General features: G+C 62.2%; 4 protein-coding genes across 4 annotated transcripts; all 4 read right to left on the reverse strand.

The window, feature by feature from the left end:
- Positions 1-2: 2 nt before the first annotated feature.
- On the reverse strand, positions 3-1,670 carry HDDC3 (HD domain containing 3). Its single transcript, XM_086620508.1, has 4 exons — positions 1,559-1,670; positions 949-1,004; positions 606-846; positions 3-133 (listed from the first exon to the last, which is right to left on the reverse strand). Exons 1-4 carry the CDS (start codon positions 1,668-1,670, stop codon positions 3-5), a joined length of 540 nt encoding a protein of 179 aa, XP_086476634.1.
- A 50-nt stretch (positions 1,671-1,720) lies between these two features.
- Positions 1,721-2,355, reverse strand: NGRN (neugrin, neurite outgrowth associated). The gene is made up of 3 exons (XM_086620546.1): positions 2,231-2,355; positions 2,053-2,160; positions 1,721-1,982 (listed from the first exon to the last, which is right to left on the reverse strand). Exons 1-3 carry the CDS (start codon positions 2,353-2,355, stop codon positions 1,721-1,723), a joined length of 495 nt encoding a protein of 164 aa, XP_086476672.1.
- Positions 2,356-3,628: 1,273 nt separating this feature from the next.
- TTLL13 (tubulin tyrosine ligase like 13) lies at positions 3,629-12,908 on the reverse strand. Its single transcript, XM_086620547.1, has 11 exons — positions 12,873-12,908; positions 12,201-12,331; positions 10,589-10,745; positions 10,192-10,335; positions 8,991-9,076; positions 8,624-8,849; positions 7,936-8,120; positions 6,805-6,993; positions 6,163-6,346; positions 5,633-5,830; positions 3,629-4,036 (listed from the first exon to the last, which is right to left on the reverse strand). Exons 1-11 carry the CDS (start codon positions 12,891-12,893, stop codon positions 3,629-3,631), a joined length of 1,929 nt encoding a protein of 642 aa, XP_086476673.1. The 5' UTR covers positions 12,894-12,908.
- Positions 12,909-15,093: 2,185 nt separating this feature from the next.
- Positions 15,094-16,188, reverse strand: GDPGP1 (GDP-D-glucose phosphorylase 1). The gene has a single exon (XM_086620527.1). The coding sequence runs from the start codon at positions 16,186-16,188 to the stop codon at positions 15,094-15,096; it is 1,095 nt and encodes a 364-aa protein (XP_086476653.1).
- Positions 16,189-16,275: the final 87 nt, after the last annotated feature.

The following is a 16,275-nucleotide window of genomic DNA, read 5'->3' on the forward strand; positions in this document are numbered from 1 at the left end:
GGTCACAGCGTCAGGCCGCGCTCCTCGAACAGCCGCCGCAGCGCGGCCTCCAGCGGCGGGCTCGTCCCGCGCAGACCGGCCACCACCCGCGCCGCCCACCGGAAGTACTCCTGCACGCGCTGCGGCGACCACCCTGCGGGAACACGCGGGGCGCGTCACGTCCGGCTGCGCGGGGCGCCCCGAGAGGGCCCCGGCCCCGGTCCCGGCGCCGCCAGCGGTCCCTCCCGGACCAATCCCCCTCCCCCGCCCGTTACCCGCCGGCTGGAAGCCGCTCCGCTCCCCCAGCCCCGCCGGACTCCGCGGAGCGGGTCCGGGCACCCGCCGGGGTCCGAGCCCCCTCCGGCTCGGGCGGTGCCCCCCTCCCGCTCCCCCGGCCCGGAGGGGCCGCTCTGACACGGTGTCGCCCGCAGCCGGGCCGCGCTCGGAGCGGTTCTGGTCGAGACCGAGGGCCCGTCCGTCCCTCGGCGTCACCCGGGGAGCAGGGAGCAGCCCCGCGCCCGGGGACAGCGCCGCGGCCCCTGCCGAGCTGCTGGGCAGCCCCCGCCGTGCCAGGGGCAGCCCCGGCGGCGTTCGGGGCGCTCGGGGGGGCCCGGCGCGGGCTCTACCTTCGGGGGTGCAGCGGTTCAGGTCCCGCAGGTTGTGCAGCTTGTCGGCCAGCTTGACCAGCTTGGCCCGGGGGCTGCTGCCGGGGGCGTGCTCGATCTGCAGGCGCTTTCGCTCCATCTTGGGCAGCGTCTTATCATCCGTCACCTCCTCCACAACACGTCTCACCTCCTCCCCGAACCGCTCCTCGATCTCCGAGAAGGTGGTGTCCGTGTCTTCCACCGTGTCGTGCAGGAGGGCAGCCTTGGGGCAAGGGGGGGGACAGTCGGGGGTGCGGGGCCAGGAGCGGGCAGTGGGCAGCAGCGGGCAGCAGCGGGCAGTGGACAGGGGAGGGTGAGGCATTACCTGCAGCACGACAATGTCCGTCACGCCAGCCTCGTGGGCCAAGATCCTGGCTACGCCTGCGATGCAGAGCAGAGAGGTGGGAAGGGGGTACGGGGGGGAGCAGGCAGCTCCTGGGGGCAGCGAGTGGGCAGGAGGGGTCCCCTGGGATCAGAGGATCAGGTCCCGGGCAGGCAGTGCCTGGCGCAGGGGGCACCCTGCGGGGTAAAAGCCTGGGGCAGGCAGGAGGGCTGTGGGAGTCGGCACCTGCGGGGTGGGCACTGTCCCCAGGCCGGGCAGGGGGGGTGCCGCGGGCCGGGCAGGGCAGCAGCGTGGGGGAAGCCCCCACAGCCGAACACGGGGCTGGGGCGAGTGGGCAGTCGGGCAGCGGGGACAGAGTCCACCGGCTCTGTCCAGGGGCCGGGGCGGAGGGCTCCCGGGGGCGGGCAGCGCTCCGGGGCAGAAAGGGGGTCCCGGGGGCTCCTTCCTGGAGGCGGGCGGTCCTCCTGAGCAGGAACGGGTTTCCCCGGAGGCGCGCGGTGCTCCGGGAGCGGGAGCTCCCGGGTTCCGGAGCTCTCCCAGCGCGGCCGGCCGGCCGGTGCTGCGGCGGCTCGGGGCCGGGGGGGCTCCGCACCGATGGGGTGGTTGATGAAGGGGGTGCCCTCGGGGTCCTTCCGCCGCTGCCCCTTGTGCTTCCTGGCCGCGAAATCCGCCGCCTCCAGCAGCAGCGCCACCTCGGATCCCATCGCCGCCGCGACGGAAGCAGCACGGGCGGAGGCGGGTCCCCTCCAGCCGTTTATTGCGCGCCGGACCCCGGCACGCCCCAACCCCGCGGTAACCGGTACAGCAACGTTCCGTCGGGGGCGCGGACCTCGCAGCCGGCGGCCGGAGCCGGTGCCGGTGCGGCTTTCAGCGCCTTCTCGTCCTGCCGCAGGCGGCGGCGCGGCGGGGGGCAGCTCCGGCTCCGCAGGACCCGCCGCACCACGTCGGGGCTGACGCCGAAGCCCTGGGCCAGGCGCTCCGGTGGCCACTCCTCGGGCAGCTCCTGCCGCAGGAACCTGCGGGCACAGGGGCGGTCACCGGGGCACGGTCCGGCACGGCCCGGCCCGCCCCGGCCCCGCCGCTCACCGCATCTGCTCCATCGCCTGCCAGGTCAGGGTGCGCTCGGGGCCGCCGCGCCCCCCCAGCTCCCGCCGCAGCCGCTCGAACCGCGCCGCCGCCCGCCGCCGCCGCGCCCTGCGGGGAAGAGACGTGAGCGGCCCGGTCCCGGCCCTCGGTCCCGGTCCCCGCCCCGGCCGCCCCGCACCTCTCGGCCTCCTCCAGCACTGGGTCCGGCGTCTCCGGGTCCCCGGGCCACGTCGCCGCTGCCCGCCGCGGGGTCCCGGCGAGGAGCGCCGCCGCCCGCAGCCCGCGCCGCAGCAGCGCCGCCATGACCGGGAACCGGGCGGGGCCGGCGGCGGGACGGCCCCGGCGGGGGTGGCACGGGGGCCCGGCGAGGTCTGCGCCCCGCGCCGCGGGGATGCTCGGCACGGCCGTCCCGGAGGTCCCGCTCCCGGGCGTGTGGGCGGGGGACGAGGGGCCGGGAGCGACCGCGGCGGGCACGGAGCGGGGCACGGAGCGGGGCGCTCGGCTGCTGCCGAGGGGGGTGCGGGCGGGGTGCGAGCGGCAGCCCGCGGCCTGGCAGAGGTGAAGCTGCCCGGGGCAGGGCGGCCGTGCACCAGCGGGACCCGTGACTCGGATCGGGGAGTCCCTGTCCCGCAGCCCCCGTTCTTCGGCGAGCGCCCGCAGGGAGGAAGGCCGAGCGTGGGCGTCCTCCCTGCCACGTTACCTGCGCTTGTCACGCCACGAGTGTGCGAGGCGCTGGCGTGGCACGAGGCGCTGGCGTGGCACGAGGCGCTGGCGTGGTGTGAGGCACGTGGGCAGCGGAGGCCACCGGGAGCTCCTGGACTGTGGCAGGTCTGAAGATGCCATCGTTTGTGGCCTTCCCCGCACCGGCTGGGGATGCTGGGTGACAGCTGCCTGTGCAGGACGGCCTGCCAGCTACACCTAGAAGAGCACAGACAGACATGGGGGCCAGGCAGACGCTGGCAGCTCTAGGGGTCAGCAGCCCACTGCTCCCCTCTGTGATGGTGCTTGGCCCTGCAATGCCCTGGCAGACCCCCTCTGCCCCTGCTCCTCCCGGCCCATAGGGCTGCCGACGGCAGTGGAGAGCCGTGGAGGGTGGGCAGGGCTGAGTGAAGGTGTGGGTGGTGGGAGCAGGGGTGTAGCTCTGTAGGCAGGGCATGGCAGGGCTGGCAGGAGGGGCCATGGGCAGCAGCGTGACAGGAGGGAGGCCTGGGGAGGGTCTGGGGGCCATACTGAATCACTGTATGGAGGAAGTATCTCCTCCATACTTCCCACAGCTAATGTGCCCCTTTGGCTCTCCTATCTACTGCTCTTCTGACCCAACTCTCAAGTACTTCTGGGCTTCTCATGTTCCCCCATCCCAGCATATCAACCCTTGGTCCTGGGAAACCACCCACTTTCTTCCTTGCCCCTGCAAATAGGACGTTACCAGCCTTGGACAGAGACTTCCAGTGGTCCCCAGTTCCCAGAGAAAAGCACAGTGTCCCTACTGCAGGGTCCCCTGAGCTCCATCCAGCCCACTCACTCCTCCCACCCCAGGAACATCCACAGCTCTCAGCCGTCTGCCCATGGTTCCTGCTCACTGACTGAAGCCTCCGTGATTCTGACACTCAGAACCAAAGGAAGGTAACACATACTCACAGCTTTCATCCTTGTTCCCAGCACCAGGGAGCCACCAGCCGCTCGCCTGCAGCCCCTTGGTTGCCGTCCCTGCTGCCTGGCCCCGCAGCCAGCCTGTGTCCTGCGCGCAGAGGCCCTGCCACACCTTGTGCTGCTTGCGGTAAGGGATGCTCTGGCCTCGAACCGAGAGGCTGTCTGCGGCGGCAGGATCCGAGCCCGCGCTGGCTGGCAGCTTGGCGTTGGCTCTGGGGTTGTGCATGAACCGCTGTCCCAAAGGCCGGGCTGGACCTCCCAGGATTGAGAGGGGGATGAGCGTCATTAAGTGGCAGGTATCCTGGTGCCCGAGCACATCCCAGAGAAACTGTGGCTGGAAGGAAAGCAAGCAGCTGCAGCTTAGCTCTGGAGGCCTTGGCAAGAGACGGGAAGGAAAAGTCTCCCCTAGTCACCCTCAGGCGCTCCCTAGAGCATCCGTGCACTTCCTCTCCAGGCGCCACAGTCACTGTCCCAGACTCAAACCATCTGAGGGGTCACAGCAACTGATCTGCCTACAGCAGTGCTGAGGCTCCCGTCCTCTGCCCGAAACACTGGGCTGAGCTGGAGCAGGGTTTGTGGAACAAAATGCCAGAGTGGGCTGGGAGGACTCAGCGATGAAGGATCTGACCCACCCCCAGATAAACCTTTGCTGCTGAAAAGATTATCCAGATTTTAGGCAGAGTTTAGGTTTCAGGTTCCGTTCTGCTTTGTCTGTGTCTGGTAGAAGCAAAGGGAGCTACCATCAGTTCTTACAGATCAAATCCCATCTTAGACTTCTTTTGTTAAATTAAATGGACTATTTCCAATTTCTGGTAAGGTACTAGAGGAATCCTAGATCCTGAATAACTCCTGCAACTCTGGTGCCTTGAGTTTGTCAGCATCCTTCTGAGGTGTGTCACCCTTCCCACCAGGAGTAGGAGGCCTTTCTGGAAACAGACAGTGCTACTGGAAGAGGCAATGGACCTTGCAAGGCTTTTAGTGAATTGCAGGTCCAGAACCAGCCCTTCCCAACACAGCCGGTGACAGCCACCGTCAGTGCTCCGGAGCAGCCCTTGTAACCTAATGGATCCCACAGATGGGACTGCGGGCTTCCTCCTCGTCTGGTTTTAGGCAGGTGGCCTGGTTTGGGAGCCGGCGTGGTAGCCAGGACTCGGTTCGAGCCAACCACACGGATCTCCTTTAACCCTGGGCGGCCCGGTGCAATGCTTTGCGGAGCCCAGCTGGCTTCAGCTGCGCACCTCCAGACGGTCCGGGGTGCAGGAGCAGCAGCGCTGAGGGTTTACACTGTGACACGCTCTTGCAGAGCGAGGATGACTCTGGAGGGGGAGCCCCAGACCGAGGCTGAGCCAGGCAGGGCTGTCGGCACCGGCACTCACCACCTTCCGGGTGTGGCGAACCGTGTGATGCAGTAGGGAAGATGTTTACGGAGAGGCATTGTTTGCAGTGCAGAATTCACCTAAAGACTTTTTTTTTTGTAGACATCCCTACGCTTCCCTTCAGTCCCTCTTTGCGGGGTGCGCTCCTTTACTGCGTTCCTGGTGCACTGGAGCTCCTGGCCCACCAAGGCACTCCTTTTATTCAGCGAGGAGAATCACACTACTGCCCTGACACAGCACCTCCCATCAAGCTGTGTGCTGGGGGCAGCAGTATTGTTGTGGTCTGTTCTTTGGAATACCGGGGAGAGGGATCTCCTGGGGAAGGGTGTTCAGGGGCTCTGCGCAGCCGATTGGCACACCCCGTTTAGAAAGGGACAAAGTCAGTAACTAGGAAATCTCTCAGACACAGACACTACATTGGATCTCATTTGACCGAGCCACACCAGAGGTGCTCAGTGCCTGTCAGTGCCCGTGGTTCATTCCTCGCGATCCTCCCGCCAGCGGCTGTCTCCTACATCGGCCTGGCAGGATGGATCTGGGCAGCGTTCAGTTACCTGGTTCTTGGAGATAAGGGTGTAAGATGTCTGGGCGTCAGCTGGTCTGTCAGTTGTGGGGAGCAGCCGGGAGAGCTGATCTATGATGCCCAGGCCTCGGATAAGGTTCTCACGCCGCACAAGGGCATTTACTCGTTTCTTCTCCTCCTCTTCCACAATATCCTGGGGTTGCATAGAGTCGTACTGCATGCGCTGTACCTTAGGAGAGGAAGACCTGTGTTACAGCAAAGTCAAAGCTGTAGTAATGTGCAAGAGAGACAAAGCCACAGACTGCTCCGAGCCCTAAGGAGAATTAAAGACTTCGGGTTGGGGCAGGACGAAGGTCCCAGTGGGAGCCACAATAGGGAAGGGACAATGCTGGTGCTTGCAAGTACCTCCCAGCTCAAGCTGTCAACTCTCCGGACTTCATGAAGGGGAGTCAAACCTTGTAGGTCTATTCCTTGGGAGACATCCACAGCCCACCACTGTTCCCAGACCCCCGTTATTGCCTTTGAGAGCCCCGTGGACAACCACTGACAAGGGCAGGGTACCTTTCTATCCCACATCCTGGTGCTTCTGTAGGTGAGGCGGGTTGTAGGAGCCGTGGTTTTATTACAGATCTGAGATTTGTCTCCAGCTGACTCTCCATGCAATTCTTCTTTTCTCTCCTTTTTCTTTTTCCTGGTAATAGTTTCCAGCTTTTCTTTTTTCAGGCGAATTTCCTCCAGTTGCTGCCTGCCATAAAACAGTAGTCTCAGTCACTGCTTCGATAGGAGCCATAATAGCAAAAGGGTATTGGGAAGCCTTCAATCTCAGGGCGTTCTACTGCAGTCAGAAGTTCTGTAGTGAATAGACCATAATAGAAGTGTGCCAAGAAATGGGCCAGGAGAGCTTTGATAAGAGACTTTCACCACTGTAAGAAATGCCCTTGAATTAGGCTGTGCCTGCCAGAAGGGTGGAGGACACTTGTGACACGGTGCCTCCGGAGTCCAAAAGTCAACGGAATATCGCAGTTGCCTGTCACACGAAGGGGAGTTGCTTTGCTCTGGTGACACAGCACACTGACTCCTTCCCTTCGGGCTCTCACCAGCTTGCTTTACATCTGCTCAGCAGCAGAGTCGCTCCCAAGAAGGGATCGGAAGCAAGCGGTCTCTATGCGCCCCCCGTGTGGGTTTTCCGCAGGAGCAGCGTACCTGGCACACTTCTCTCGTGCTTTGGATGACGCCGTTTCCTGGAAGAGGGACCCACTCTGCTTGAAAAACGGCTCATACTTCTCTGTCCCACAGGCCGGATAGATGCGCCGGTAGCCGCCCAGGTGCGCGTTCTCGTACGTCTCTGCCTGCGAGAGCCAGGCAGCCTGGCTGCTCTCCAGCTCCTCGCGCCTGCGGACCGGGAGAAAGCCCAGGCAGGGAGCTGCCACAGGAGGCTGCAGGTGCGGTGCTGGCTGAGGGACAAGGGCCTCGCTAGCGCTTTCTCCCATCTTTCCCCATTTGGGAGCCTCTTTCACAAGGGTGCACTGCAGGGAACCAACACAACCCTCACTTCTTCATCCTCTACCTGTACAGTGCTGGTGGAGCATTCCCAGATCCCTTCCCTGCTGCCCAGGCTCACACCCTGCCCCTCAGCCCTTCACCAGCTCACCCAGTTACGAGAGATGTTCAGTTAAAAGGTGCCTACCCAGGGTGTATCTGCCCCCTGCGTGCGCGGGAGCTCGGAGCAGCCGAGGCTGCTGGGGCACGCAGAGAGCAGGGCGAACACGCTCAGCGTCTGCAGCCCGGAGTGATCTCCGGTCTCCTAATTGAAATGGGAGCTGGAGGGAGTCCCCGCCTCACCCTGCCTGGCAGGAAAAGCCCGGGCAGCAGGCTCATCCCACACTGCCTCGTGAAAGGAGATGCAGACAAAGAAGCGGGGGGAACCCTCAGCCCTGGGAATGGAGCCGTGCTCCGGAGAAGGGCCCTGTGCCTCTGGGTGCTCTTGGTCCCTGAAGGAGCACTGCGGCCCGTCCTGCGAGCGTCCCTGTGAGCCCAGGGATGCTGGCACTGCCTGTTGGCACTGAATGACATGACAAGCCGGCACAGCTCAATGGAGATGACTCTGTACAGGGCCCAGAGCAGCAGGGCTGGCCTCAGATCTCCTAGAGCCCAGAGCCCAGCCCTGGCTCTTGCAGGATGGAGATGGCTTGGGCGATCTCTTCTCAAAGGTTACATAGTGCCACGGCCTCTGGGAGCTGTGGTGTGGAGACAGCCAGCCTTGGTTTTATCCTGCTCCCCCATGGCCCATCTTTTCTCACTGGGCACCTGCAGCACTATGGGGAAGGGCAATACCTGGATGCACGGAGAGTCTGAGGGGCCTGGAGGAGCCGTTCCTTTGCCCGCTGTTTGTCTTCCTCCAGCACCTTCCTTTTGTTACAGGCATGTACGTTTATCAGGTTGATGGTATCACAGAGAAGAGCATCCTTCACCTCACGGTCCAGGCGAGAGTCTGTGCTGAAGCTGGGAGAGTGGTTCACCTGCCAAAACAAGCAGCTAATCTAACCTGGCAGCTCCCAGAAAGCGCTGCCAGCAGCCAGCTCGCTGGCCCCAGTCTGCCCCACCACAGATTTCCATGGATGTTCTTCCCTGTAACAGCAGGAGTGAGCAGGACGCTGCAGGCAGTGGCTGGTTCTGGGCCCATCCGCACTGCAGGTCGTTCAGATCCCACAGCCCGCAGGGCTACAGCCATGGGGCACCTGTGATGAATTCAAGATGCTGTTACAGGTCAAGGACTCTTCAGGTTCAGGAAACTCCTGCTGTTAGAGAGGGTGTACGGGGAACAGGCTCTTAGATCCCGCTTAGCCTACAGCAGAGTGCTTGGCTACTTGCCTTCATAGCCTGCTTAATTCTGTGAACAAGGTGGCCCTTTTTAATCAAACAAGTTCTGTCCATCCCACCACCCCCAGACAAGGCAGCTCTTGGCTATCTGCTGCTTCCAGAGTTATTTCAGCAACTGAGCAGCAGGAGTCTCCCTCCTCACCTCTAGCAGCCAGGGCTTCAGCTTTCTGTCTAGCAGAATATCAAACCCCAGTATCTCAAAGCAGGCACAGCTGGTAGTGTGGTTCGGAAAACAGCTTTGGTAATTGTGCTTCACAACAGGGTGAGCTGAAATAAGAGTCTTTATAATAATATCTTCAATATCTTCCCAGAGTTTTGTTGTGTTGTAGCTGTTATCCGTCATCCAGGCATTCAGGGTGGACAGTTTCCTGTGTGGAGGACAGGAGATGATAAGGGCTGACCTGTGATACCGTGTTTGCCCCAAGAAAGATGGAAGTAAACCAGTGTCCCAAATGCAGCTTTCCTGCAGGATGTGCACAGGGCATTGCGGTACCTGGACGAGACAATACCTCTTACTGCCCATCATGTCATCCTGGACGAAGTTTTCATTATGTTTGTTGATAGCATAATTGGTCAGATGCATGCAGATATCATCCTGAGAGAGGAACCGCAAGAGACTTTCGTTTACTCTTCACCACGGCGCGTAAATAGAAACAGCCCCGTTAGCACTGACCTAACCACCACCTTCGCCCGCATCTGTCTCTTCTCTGTGGCGGTGACTTGCAGCAAGGAGTTAATCACGCTGGTGATTCCCTCTCTAGCCAGAAGTCAGAGCTCACAGCGCTCTACCCCCTCTGCACCTCTGCCCTTATCTCTGGGGGAGAGCACAGGAGTCAGCTCCACAAATGCCATTCCAGCCGTGGCCTCACCCTTAAACAAGGGGCTCCTCAGGACAGAAGCTGCAGCAAATCTCTGCAGATTCTTCCTATTCCTTTGTTCACCCAAAGCAGAAGACCTCGCCAAGATATGCACATATCACGTATCGGAGTGAGGGAGGGCACGTGCACACGCGGCTCTGGGACAGGCAGGCAGATAGCCAGCAGCCCGGGTCATCTCAGGGCAGCCCGTGAGCGTGGCACAGCAATCCAACACTACCGTCCATCTTCTGTTGGGATTTTACAGGTTACAGATCCCTGCTTGGAGATGGCCACAGCCACACTCTGCACCTTGCTTTCCCAGTTCCCCTCCCCGTCTCACCTAGGCTGTTCCAGTACCACCAGATAATCCCCAGGTCCCTCTTTCCCGCCTGAAGCACAGGCAGATGAGGACTGGTGTGGACTTGAGAAAGCTCCTATAGGCAAGAAGCAGTAGGAGCGTTGCCCAGAAAGAGTCTCTGTCCTTGCAGGTTTTCAACACCTGACTGAGTGAAAGAAACCAGATCCGAATTTACTGTTGACCCAGTTTTGAGAAGGTTGGACTCGAAACCTTCTGAGGTTCTTTCCAAGTGAAAGAACTCCATGATTCTCTGATAATGCCAGTAAACAGCCCAAACGTGAGGACTGGGAGTATATCTTCAGATAATCCTGAAATACCTCCTGTGAGGAGGAGGAGGAGGAGGTAGAGAGGGAGGGGAGAATAGGAAAGAAGAAAGCTGAGTCCCCTGAAACCCACCAGTCCCTGTCTTTTCAAGGTCTGGAATGCCCCTAGGACAAATTAGGGATTAACACCTACAGAAACTACGTGAGTTTTTCTGAAACTTCCCTTTTTTACCAGTTTTCTGCTGCTGGGATCGGTGTACCTCATGGTGGCAAACCGGGCCAGACCCTCCTCGTAAACAAAAATCCTCAGCGGGTCACAAGATGTGACCAGCACGTAGATACGCATGTCAAATTTAAAGCCATCAATAAGGAAAGGCTGTGAGGAAAAAAGCAGGAGCAAGCATGAGACAAAGAAGATGGGCTGCGCCACCTGCGCTGCTCGTGCCGCTCCTGGGCAGCTCAGCAGCGAGGAGAAAGGCGAGCTTTCTCCTGCCTCTGCTGCCGCAGCCGCCCCAGTGCCCCTGGCAGATCCAGGAAGACACGGGGCAAAGGGCAGGAGGAGGATGAGGACGCTGGAAGAGCTAGGAGGTTGCAATCCTCCGCCTGTATTTTGAGATCGTCCCCGTTACCTTACTGATATACTGCTGACAGATCATGTGCTCTCCACGTTTGATCTCCTCCGCATTACGTGTTACGAAGATTCCTCTCCCCTGGCAGCCGCTGTCTGGCTTGCAGATGAACATTCTGTTTTTCCTCGTGCGTCTGTAGGCCTGGAAATCTCCATAGCTGTGCAAGGGAGGGGTGGGATGCCTGTTAGGAGCTGCAGAAATCAGCCTCTGACCCCTTCCATAACACTTAGGTACTCAAACTATGGTGCTGCGGGCCAGTACAGACCAAACTTCAGCAGCAGAGGACTAGTACACCTATTCCTGATCTACATGAGATACAAATTGGCCCTTGTGTGACTTGACAAAGCTCTCCTGGTTCCACCTTTCACTTGCACACATCTCCACCTCTACCGGGAGAGTCACAGGAGGTGGTCACCCCTGTGCATTATGGCCGCCAGGAACACTTTGGCTCTGCTGCCACAGAGAGAGCAGGAGAAAAATAAACAAGCCCTGGCTACAGAGGAGGAGGTCACAAGTCTTTACGTCCCCTTTAGTGCCAGCTCATCGGAATGCAGGCAGGAGGCCACGGCCAGAGCATTCTAAGCAGGCGCAGAGGCTCGCGAGCTGAGCGTGCCTACCACGTTACACGGCTGCCCTTCAAGGGCAGCTCCAGCGGGAGTACGGTGCTTTGAAGAGTCAAACCCATATGCCAATTAGTTAATTTGCTATAGGTGGAGAAGCACTGTCTCTAGCAGGCACGACATTTAGGGAAAGAAAGAAGCGAACGGGACGAATCCCCAAAAACAGTACCAAGAGCAATCGGAGTCCAGGAAATGCAGCCTGGAAAGAAAGACGAGCGACCTAGGTCTGTCTTCTCCAGAAGCGGGAAGACTGAGAGGACATGAGGCAATGACGTTCCTGGACATGACACACTACTAGCAAACGAATGTTCTTTGGCCTCTCAGCTACGTTTCTGTTGTAGCTTGCCTGTATGTGACCAGAGAAGCCAGGCCTCCTGCCCACAGCTTGAGTAACGTGGTGACAGTTCACACCTGACCGTGTACATACAGCGTAGCGACCTGCACGCTCCTCACTGTCCTCCACCATCCGTGTGCTCTACTGCAGCGCAGGGCAGAGGCACAGGGGGCTGTAAAGACAGCCATTGCAGTCGCTGGGGTGGAACTGCCTCGTGCCCCCATCCTGTGCCCTTCCTGCACCGACGCAGCCAGGAGGGGAGGGAGCCTGCCACGCTGCCCTGCAGTTGCCTCTGCAGTTCACCCTGTGCTGCAGAGAGACCTTCCACTGAATCACAGAGTTACGCTTCCCACTCGCCCGCTGCCCTTTCGCTTTCCGGGTGGGTCCCTCTCCCGAGACGCGGCCCTTCGGCACGCGGTCTGCCCAGCAGCGAGGCACGCATCCCACGGGACGCCGCTCCGCGGGCCAACTCAGTCTAATAGGAATTAAAGATGTGTGAAACTAGAAATGTGTGTCAACGCGCCGGTCAGTTCCAGGGACGGTTACGAAGGCCCAGGCCAAGACACGACATCTCAGAGAGGCCCCCCCAGTGCCGTAGAGGCTCCCAGTTCCCAACATCACCCCCCTGTTCTCAGCTGCATGAATGCGTATCACTCACTCAGCGGGCAGGCACCAAGTGCGGGGAAATATGTTGTACTCCTTGGGGAAGAGCCTGAGCATGCGGTTGAGGTTGCGAGCCAACAAGTCCTTGCGGCAGATCTCTATCATGCCTGGAAAATGGTTGATTTTCTGGAAGAGGTGCAGACAAAAAACAGAATCAGCTAAGAAACAGCAGGGATGCTCCTTGAGACCCGAGGAGAGTCCACGTGCAGAGAAGCCAGCGCGCAGAACGGGAAGCCGGGCCTGGGGTTGCCTTGAACGTCTGCCGAGGGACAAGGTTACGCTACAACTGCTTTATCTGCACGTCACCAGTGTGATTTATCTGAGAGATAAATCCGAGAGCTCTGGAGCTCTCCCTCCTTAGGATATCGCAGCTCAGGGAGGAGCTGTTTGTCATCAAGAACCATTTACTTCACGCTACGTTAAAGGGGTTGGCAGCTTTCCAGTTCGTGCTACTGACTGCTCAAGCGTCGCTGATGGCACCGAACCAGAGCCACAACGGAAGTAAAGGCTTGTGAACCTGTGCCCTCTGGAGCCCATGCAGAGAAGCGGGCACGGGTGCTGTTTCACTTCCTGTTCTGTTGGTTTGAACATGTTCCAGTGACAGCTCCTGTCTCACCTTCCCTCCTGAGCAATTCCTGCTGGGCAGCCTTTACCCGGGGGTATTTACCTGAAACCGCTTCATTTCCATGACGCGCTCCAGAGAGACCGAGTAGTCCGTCCAATACACTGTCCACTCCTCGTTTGCTCCCGCTTCCTTCAGCCCGCAGCACCGTGCTGCCCGACGCACTGTACCAAAGCAAGCAGATGACAAGGGGCCGGGCAGAGGACCTGCGTACCGGGGACTGTTAAATCCCCAGAGTAACCAGGGATGGAGTGTGGAACAGACCTCTGCAGGCCGGAATTCCAGTCTCAGATGCAAGGTATTGGCGGGACCCTCCAAGAGGTGTCAGAAACACAAGCTTTACCCGGCTAAACTCACCCCAGCCTCTGGCCACAGGTGTGCTGGGAGCTGTAACTCAACACGCCCTGGGATCCCAGAGCACCTCCTGAACTACAGCAGGCTTGAGTCCGCCGTGGGTCTGACCCCACACGGGCAGATACAAGTCTTCTGAAGGTACGAGTCTCATCTTTGAAATCAAAAGCTACTTGGCAGCAGAACACGCATGCTCTGGAGCAGAAGGTCGCTGCTGGGATGGGTCGTGTTAGTGCCAGTTCTGAACTTGGCCTCTCCCAGGGCTCAGGAGGTGATGGAGGTCAGGGTACGCTAGCAAAACAGTTCTGGTTCCTGTAGCGCTCGCGCTGCCATGCCATCTCCTGCTGCCGGTCCCCAGTCGCCTCCTGTCACCAAACCGCCCGAGCACAGCCCCGGCCGAACCCCGCGGTGCTGGTCCTGCTGGGTGAAAACTGTTCCTTGCGCAGCTGACCAGGCTGTGACCAGGCAGTGTGGTGGCACTGCTACAACAGTCATTAGCAAGCTGGCTAACAACATCCATCAAACCCTAGGAGTCTGTTCTAAATTACAGCTTGCAGCAGCAAAGAGGAGAAAGACAGGACGGGGGGACTAGCTCCATGGAGCATGTCAGTGGGGATGGATGGCAAAGGGAGAGGTTCCAGGAACCGGTCCTGCCTGTTCCGTCATCGGCTTTACGTTAAACACTCAAGAACTCTCACGTGGTTTCCCCAAGCACGGGTAACAGTAAGTGCCCCTAACCAAACACTTCTCACCGATTTTAGATGTATGGCAAGTGCAGATGGGGGGGGGTCGAGGGCTTGCATGGCTGTTGCACATTTTCTGTTTATCTAAACCAGAGGGACCTCGGTCCAAAGTGTGAAAAACTCCATACTTTTCACAGGGGCCCAAGTCACTTCCAGCCAATAAACAGATAAACCGAAAGTGACTGTGCCGTGAAAACTTGTTAGGAGCCCCCTCCCCGGCTGAGCGGGCACCCAGAGAGCTGCCGTCAGCAGGCCTGATCCGAAGGGACCCCTGCCGCGTCCCGGACTTACCGCTCTCATACTTGCAGCTGGTCAGATTGATGGAGGGAACACTGGAATGGAAAGAGAGGACGGAACAGCGGCTCAGCGAGGAACCGGGGCCCCGTCCCAGCGCGGGCAGGCGGCAGGGAGACAATCGCGTTCCCGCACACGCCTCGCGCTCCGCAGAGCCAACGGGCAAACGTGACCCGGTGCCCGGGTGGGCACCATGGCAAAGGGTCCTGACCCCGGCTCCTGCCGCGGACACACCACCCTTGGGATTAGTGGGACAATTTACGCGAAAGAGCGTTTATTTTCCGATTCGGAAAGTCCCTGGGAAGCCTCTGTGGGGCCGAGGAGCAGCGGGCCCCGGCTGGTGCCCCGCGGGGCTGGGCGTCACTCCCGCAGCCCCGGGGCCGTGTCCCGCCGGGCCTCGCAGCCGTTCCCCGGCAATACGCACGAGCCGGGCGGTGCGCAGGGCAGGGAGGCGCCACCGGGGCCGCCAGGGCCCGGCCGCGGGCTGCGGCGGCGCCGCCCCCCGCTATAACGGCAGACGGGCTCCCCGGGGTCCCGGCGGAACACGGGCACAACGGCGGCTCCTCCCGCCCGCCGCACTCGCCTGCACTTCCTCCGCCTCCTCCGCGGCTCGGGGCTGGCGGGCCGGCTCGGGGGCGCCCCGGCGGCCGGCTCCCCGCCCGGGGGGCTCCCGGGGCCGGGCCGCCGCCGCCCGCCTCCATCGCGCTCCCCGGGGGCCGCCCCGTTCCCATGGCGACGGGCCGCAGGCGCCAGGGGGCGGGGCCACAGGAGCCGCCGGCTGCCCCGTCCCGGCGGGCCGCGGAGACCCCCGCGCGGTCAGGCGGCTGAGCACCTCCGAGCGGCCCCGGTGCGGGGGGCGGCCGCGGCCCCGGCCCCGCTCAGCCCGCCAGGAGCCGCGCCAGGTCCCCGCCGAGGCGCAGCAGCTGCGGCTCCGGCAGGAGGTGCTCGTGGATGGCGCGCAGGGCCTCGGCCTCGGTGATCTCGTGGAAAACCGGCGCCGCCGGCAGCGGCAGGTGCCCCGCCAGCTCGCAGAGCGCCACGTTGAAGGCGGCGCCCGCCTTGGCACCGAAGCTGGGCTTGCGCGCCCACAGCAGCACCCGCAGCCCCCGCCCGCCGCCGCCGGCACCGGCCGCCGCCGCCCCCTCCGGCGGGTCGCCCCGCGTGGCGAAGACGTTGTAGGCCAGGCCGGTGTCCGCCAGGTGCTCCGCCGCCCGGCACACGTCCCGCGCCAGCGCCTCCAGGCCGGCGGGGCCGGCGGCGTAGAAGAGGAAGGCGGGCGCCGGGACGCCGCGCAGGAAGCTGAGGCGGCCCCGCGGGCAGAGGGGCCGGGCGGGCGCCGACTCCACCAGCAGCGGGCAGCCCAGGTAGAAGGCGTGCAGGTGCAGGTGGTTGACGGAGGCGCAGCCCCCCAGGCTGTTGAAGCCCACGCGGAAGCCCGGGTGGGCGCTGAGCAGGGCCGCCTCCAGCCCGCCGCGCAGCAGCGGGGCGGTGAGCGCCTGCGGCAGCCCCCGCGCCGGCTCCGGCAGCAGCAGGACGTGGCCCCGCTCCAGCGGGCTGACGTTGATGGCCACCAGCAGGGGGTCGGGGGGCTCGGGGCCGCCCCCCGCCCTGCGCAGGCGGAGCAGCACCTCGCCGGGGCGGATGCGGGTGAAGTTGAAGTCGCGGGGGTCGAAGGGCTGCCGGAGGCTGCGGATGGCCTGCGGCGGGCGGCGCTCGGTGGCGCGCTGGACGTTGAGCTGGGCCACCATGCGCATGGGGCCGGGCAGGACGCGGGTGGGCAGCGGCCCCAGCCGGTAGCGGAAGAAGCCCCGCTCCATCCGGTCGCTCCAGCTCTCCAGCAGCGCCCGGTCGAAGCGGGACGGCGCGGAGCCCGGCTCGCCCTCCCAGCCGGCTCCCTGCAGGACGAAGTCCTCCTCCCCGTAGGCGAAGTCCTCGGGGCTCGGGTCGCCGGGCTGCTCCGCCGCCACCGCCATGCCGGGAGCGGGGCGGGCACAGACCGGTGCCCTCAGCCCCGGCGCGGGTGTGCCCGGTGCGCGTGGCGCAGGGGGCGGGGCCGCGCA

The sequence above is a fragment of the Tauraco erythrolophus genome, chromosome 14 (assembly GCF_009769465.1).
Source record: "Tauraco erythrolophus isolate bTauEry1 chromosome 14, bTauEry1.pri, whole genome shotgun sequence".
Classification (NCBI taxonomy): Eukaryota; Metazoa; Chordata; class Aves; order Musophagiformes; family Musophagidae; genus Tauraco; species Tauraco erythrolophus.

Excerpts from the sequence above, each read along its gene's own strand:
- TTLL13 (XM_086620547.1), bottom strand. The coding sequence starts at position 12,893 with ATGGAAATGAAGCGGTTTCAG. Across the intron at positions 10,336-10,588 it reads GTCAGCAGTATATCAGTAAG|CCTTTCCTTATTGATGGCTT; the intron begins GTAACGGGGACG and ends TTTTCCTCACAG. Across the intron at positions 6,347-6,804 it reads GCACGAGAGAAGTGTGCCAG|GCAGCAACTGGAGGAAATTC; the intron begins GTACGCTGCTCC and ends GTTTTATGGCAG.
- NGRN (XM_086620546.1), bottom strand. The coding sequence starts at position 2,355 with ATGGCGGCGCTGCTGCGGCGCGGGCTGCGGGCGGCGGCGCTCCTCGCC. Across the intron at positions 2,161-2,230 it reads GTGCTGGAGGAGGCCGAGAG|GGCGCGGCGGCGGCGGGCGG; the intron begins GTGCGGGGCGGC and ends TCTTCCCCGCAG. Across the intron at positions 1,983-2,052 it reads CAGGCGATGGAGCAGATGCG|GTTCCTGCGGCAGGAGCTGC; the intron begins GTGAGCGGCGGG and ends CTGTGCCCGCAG.
- HDDC3 (XM_086620508.1), bottom strand. The coding sequence starts at position 1,670 with ATGGGATCCGAGGTGGCGCTGCTGCTGGAGGCGGCGGATTTCGCGGCC. Across the intron at positions 1,005-1,558 it reads CTTCATCAACCACCCCATCG|GCGTAGCCAGGATCTTGGCC; the intron begins GTGCGGAGCCCC and ends TCTGCATCGCAG. Across the intron at positions 847-948 it reads CGGACATTGTCGTGCTGCAG|GCTGCCCTCCTGCACGACAC; the intron begins GTAATGCCTCAC and ends CCTTGCCCCAAG.
- GDPGP1 (XM_086620527.1), bottom strand. The coding sequence starts at position 16,188 with ATGGCGGTGGCGGCGGAGCAGCCCGGCGACCCGAGCCCCGAGGACTTC.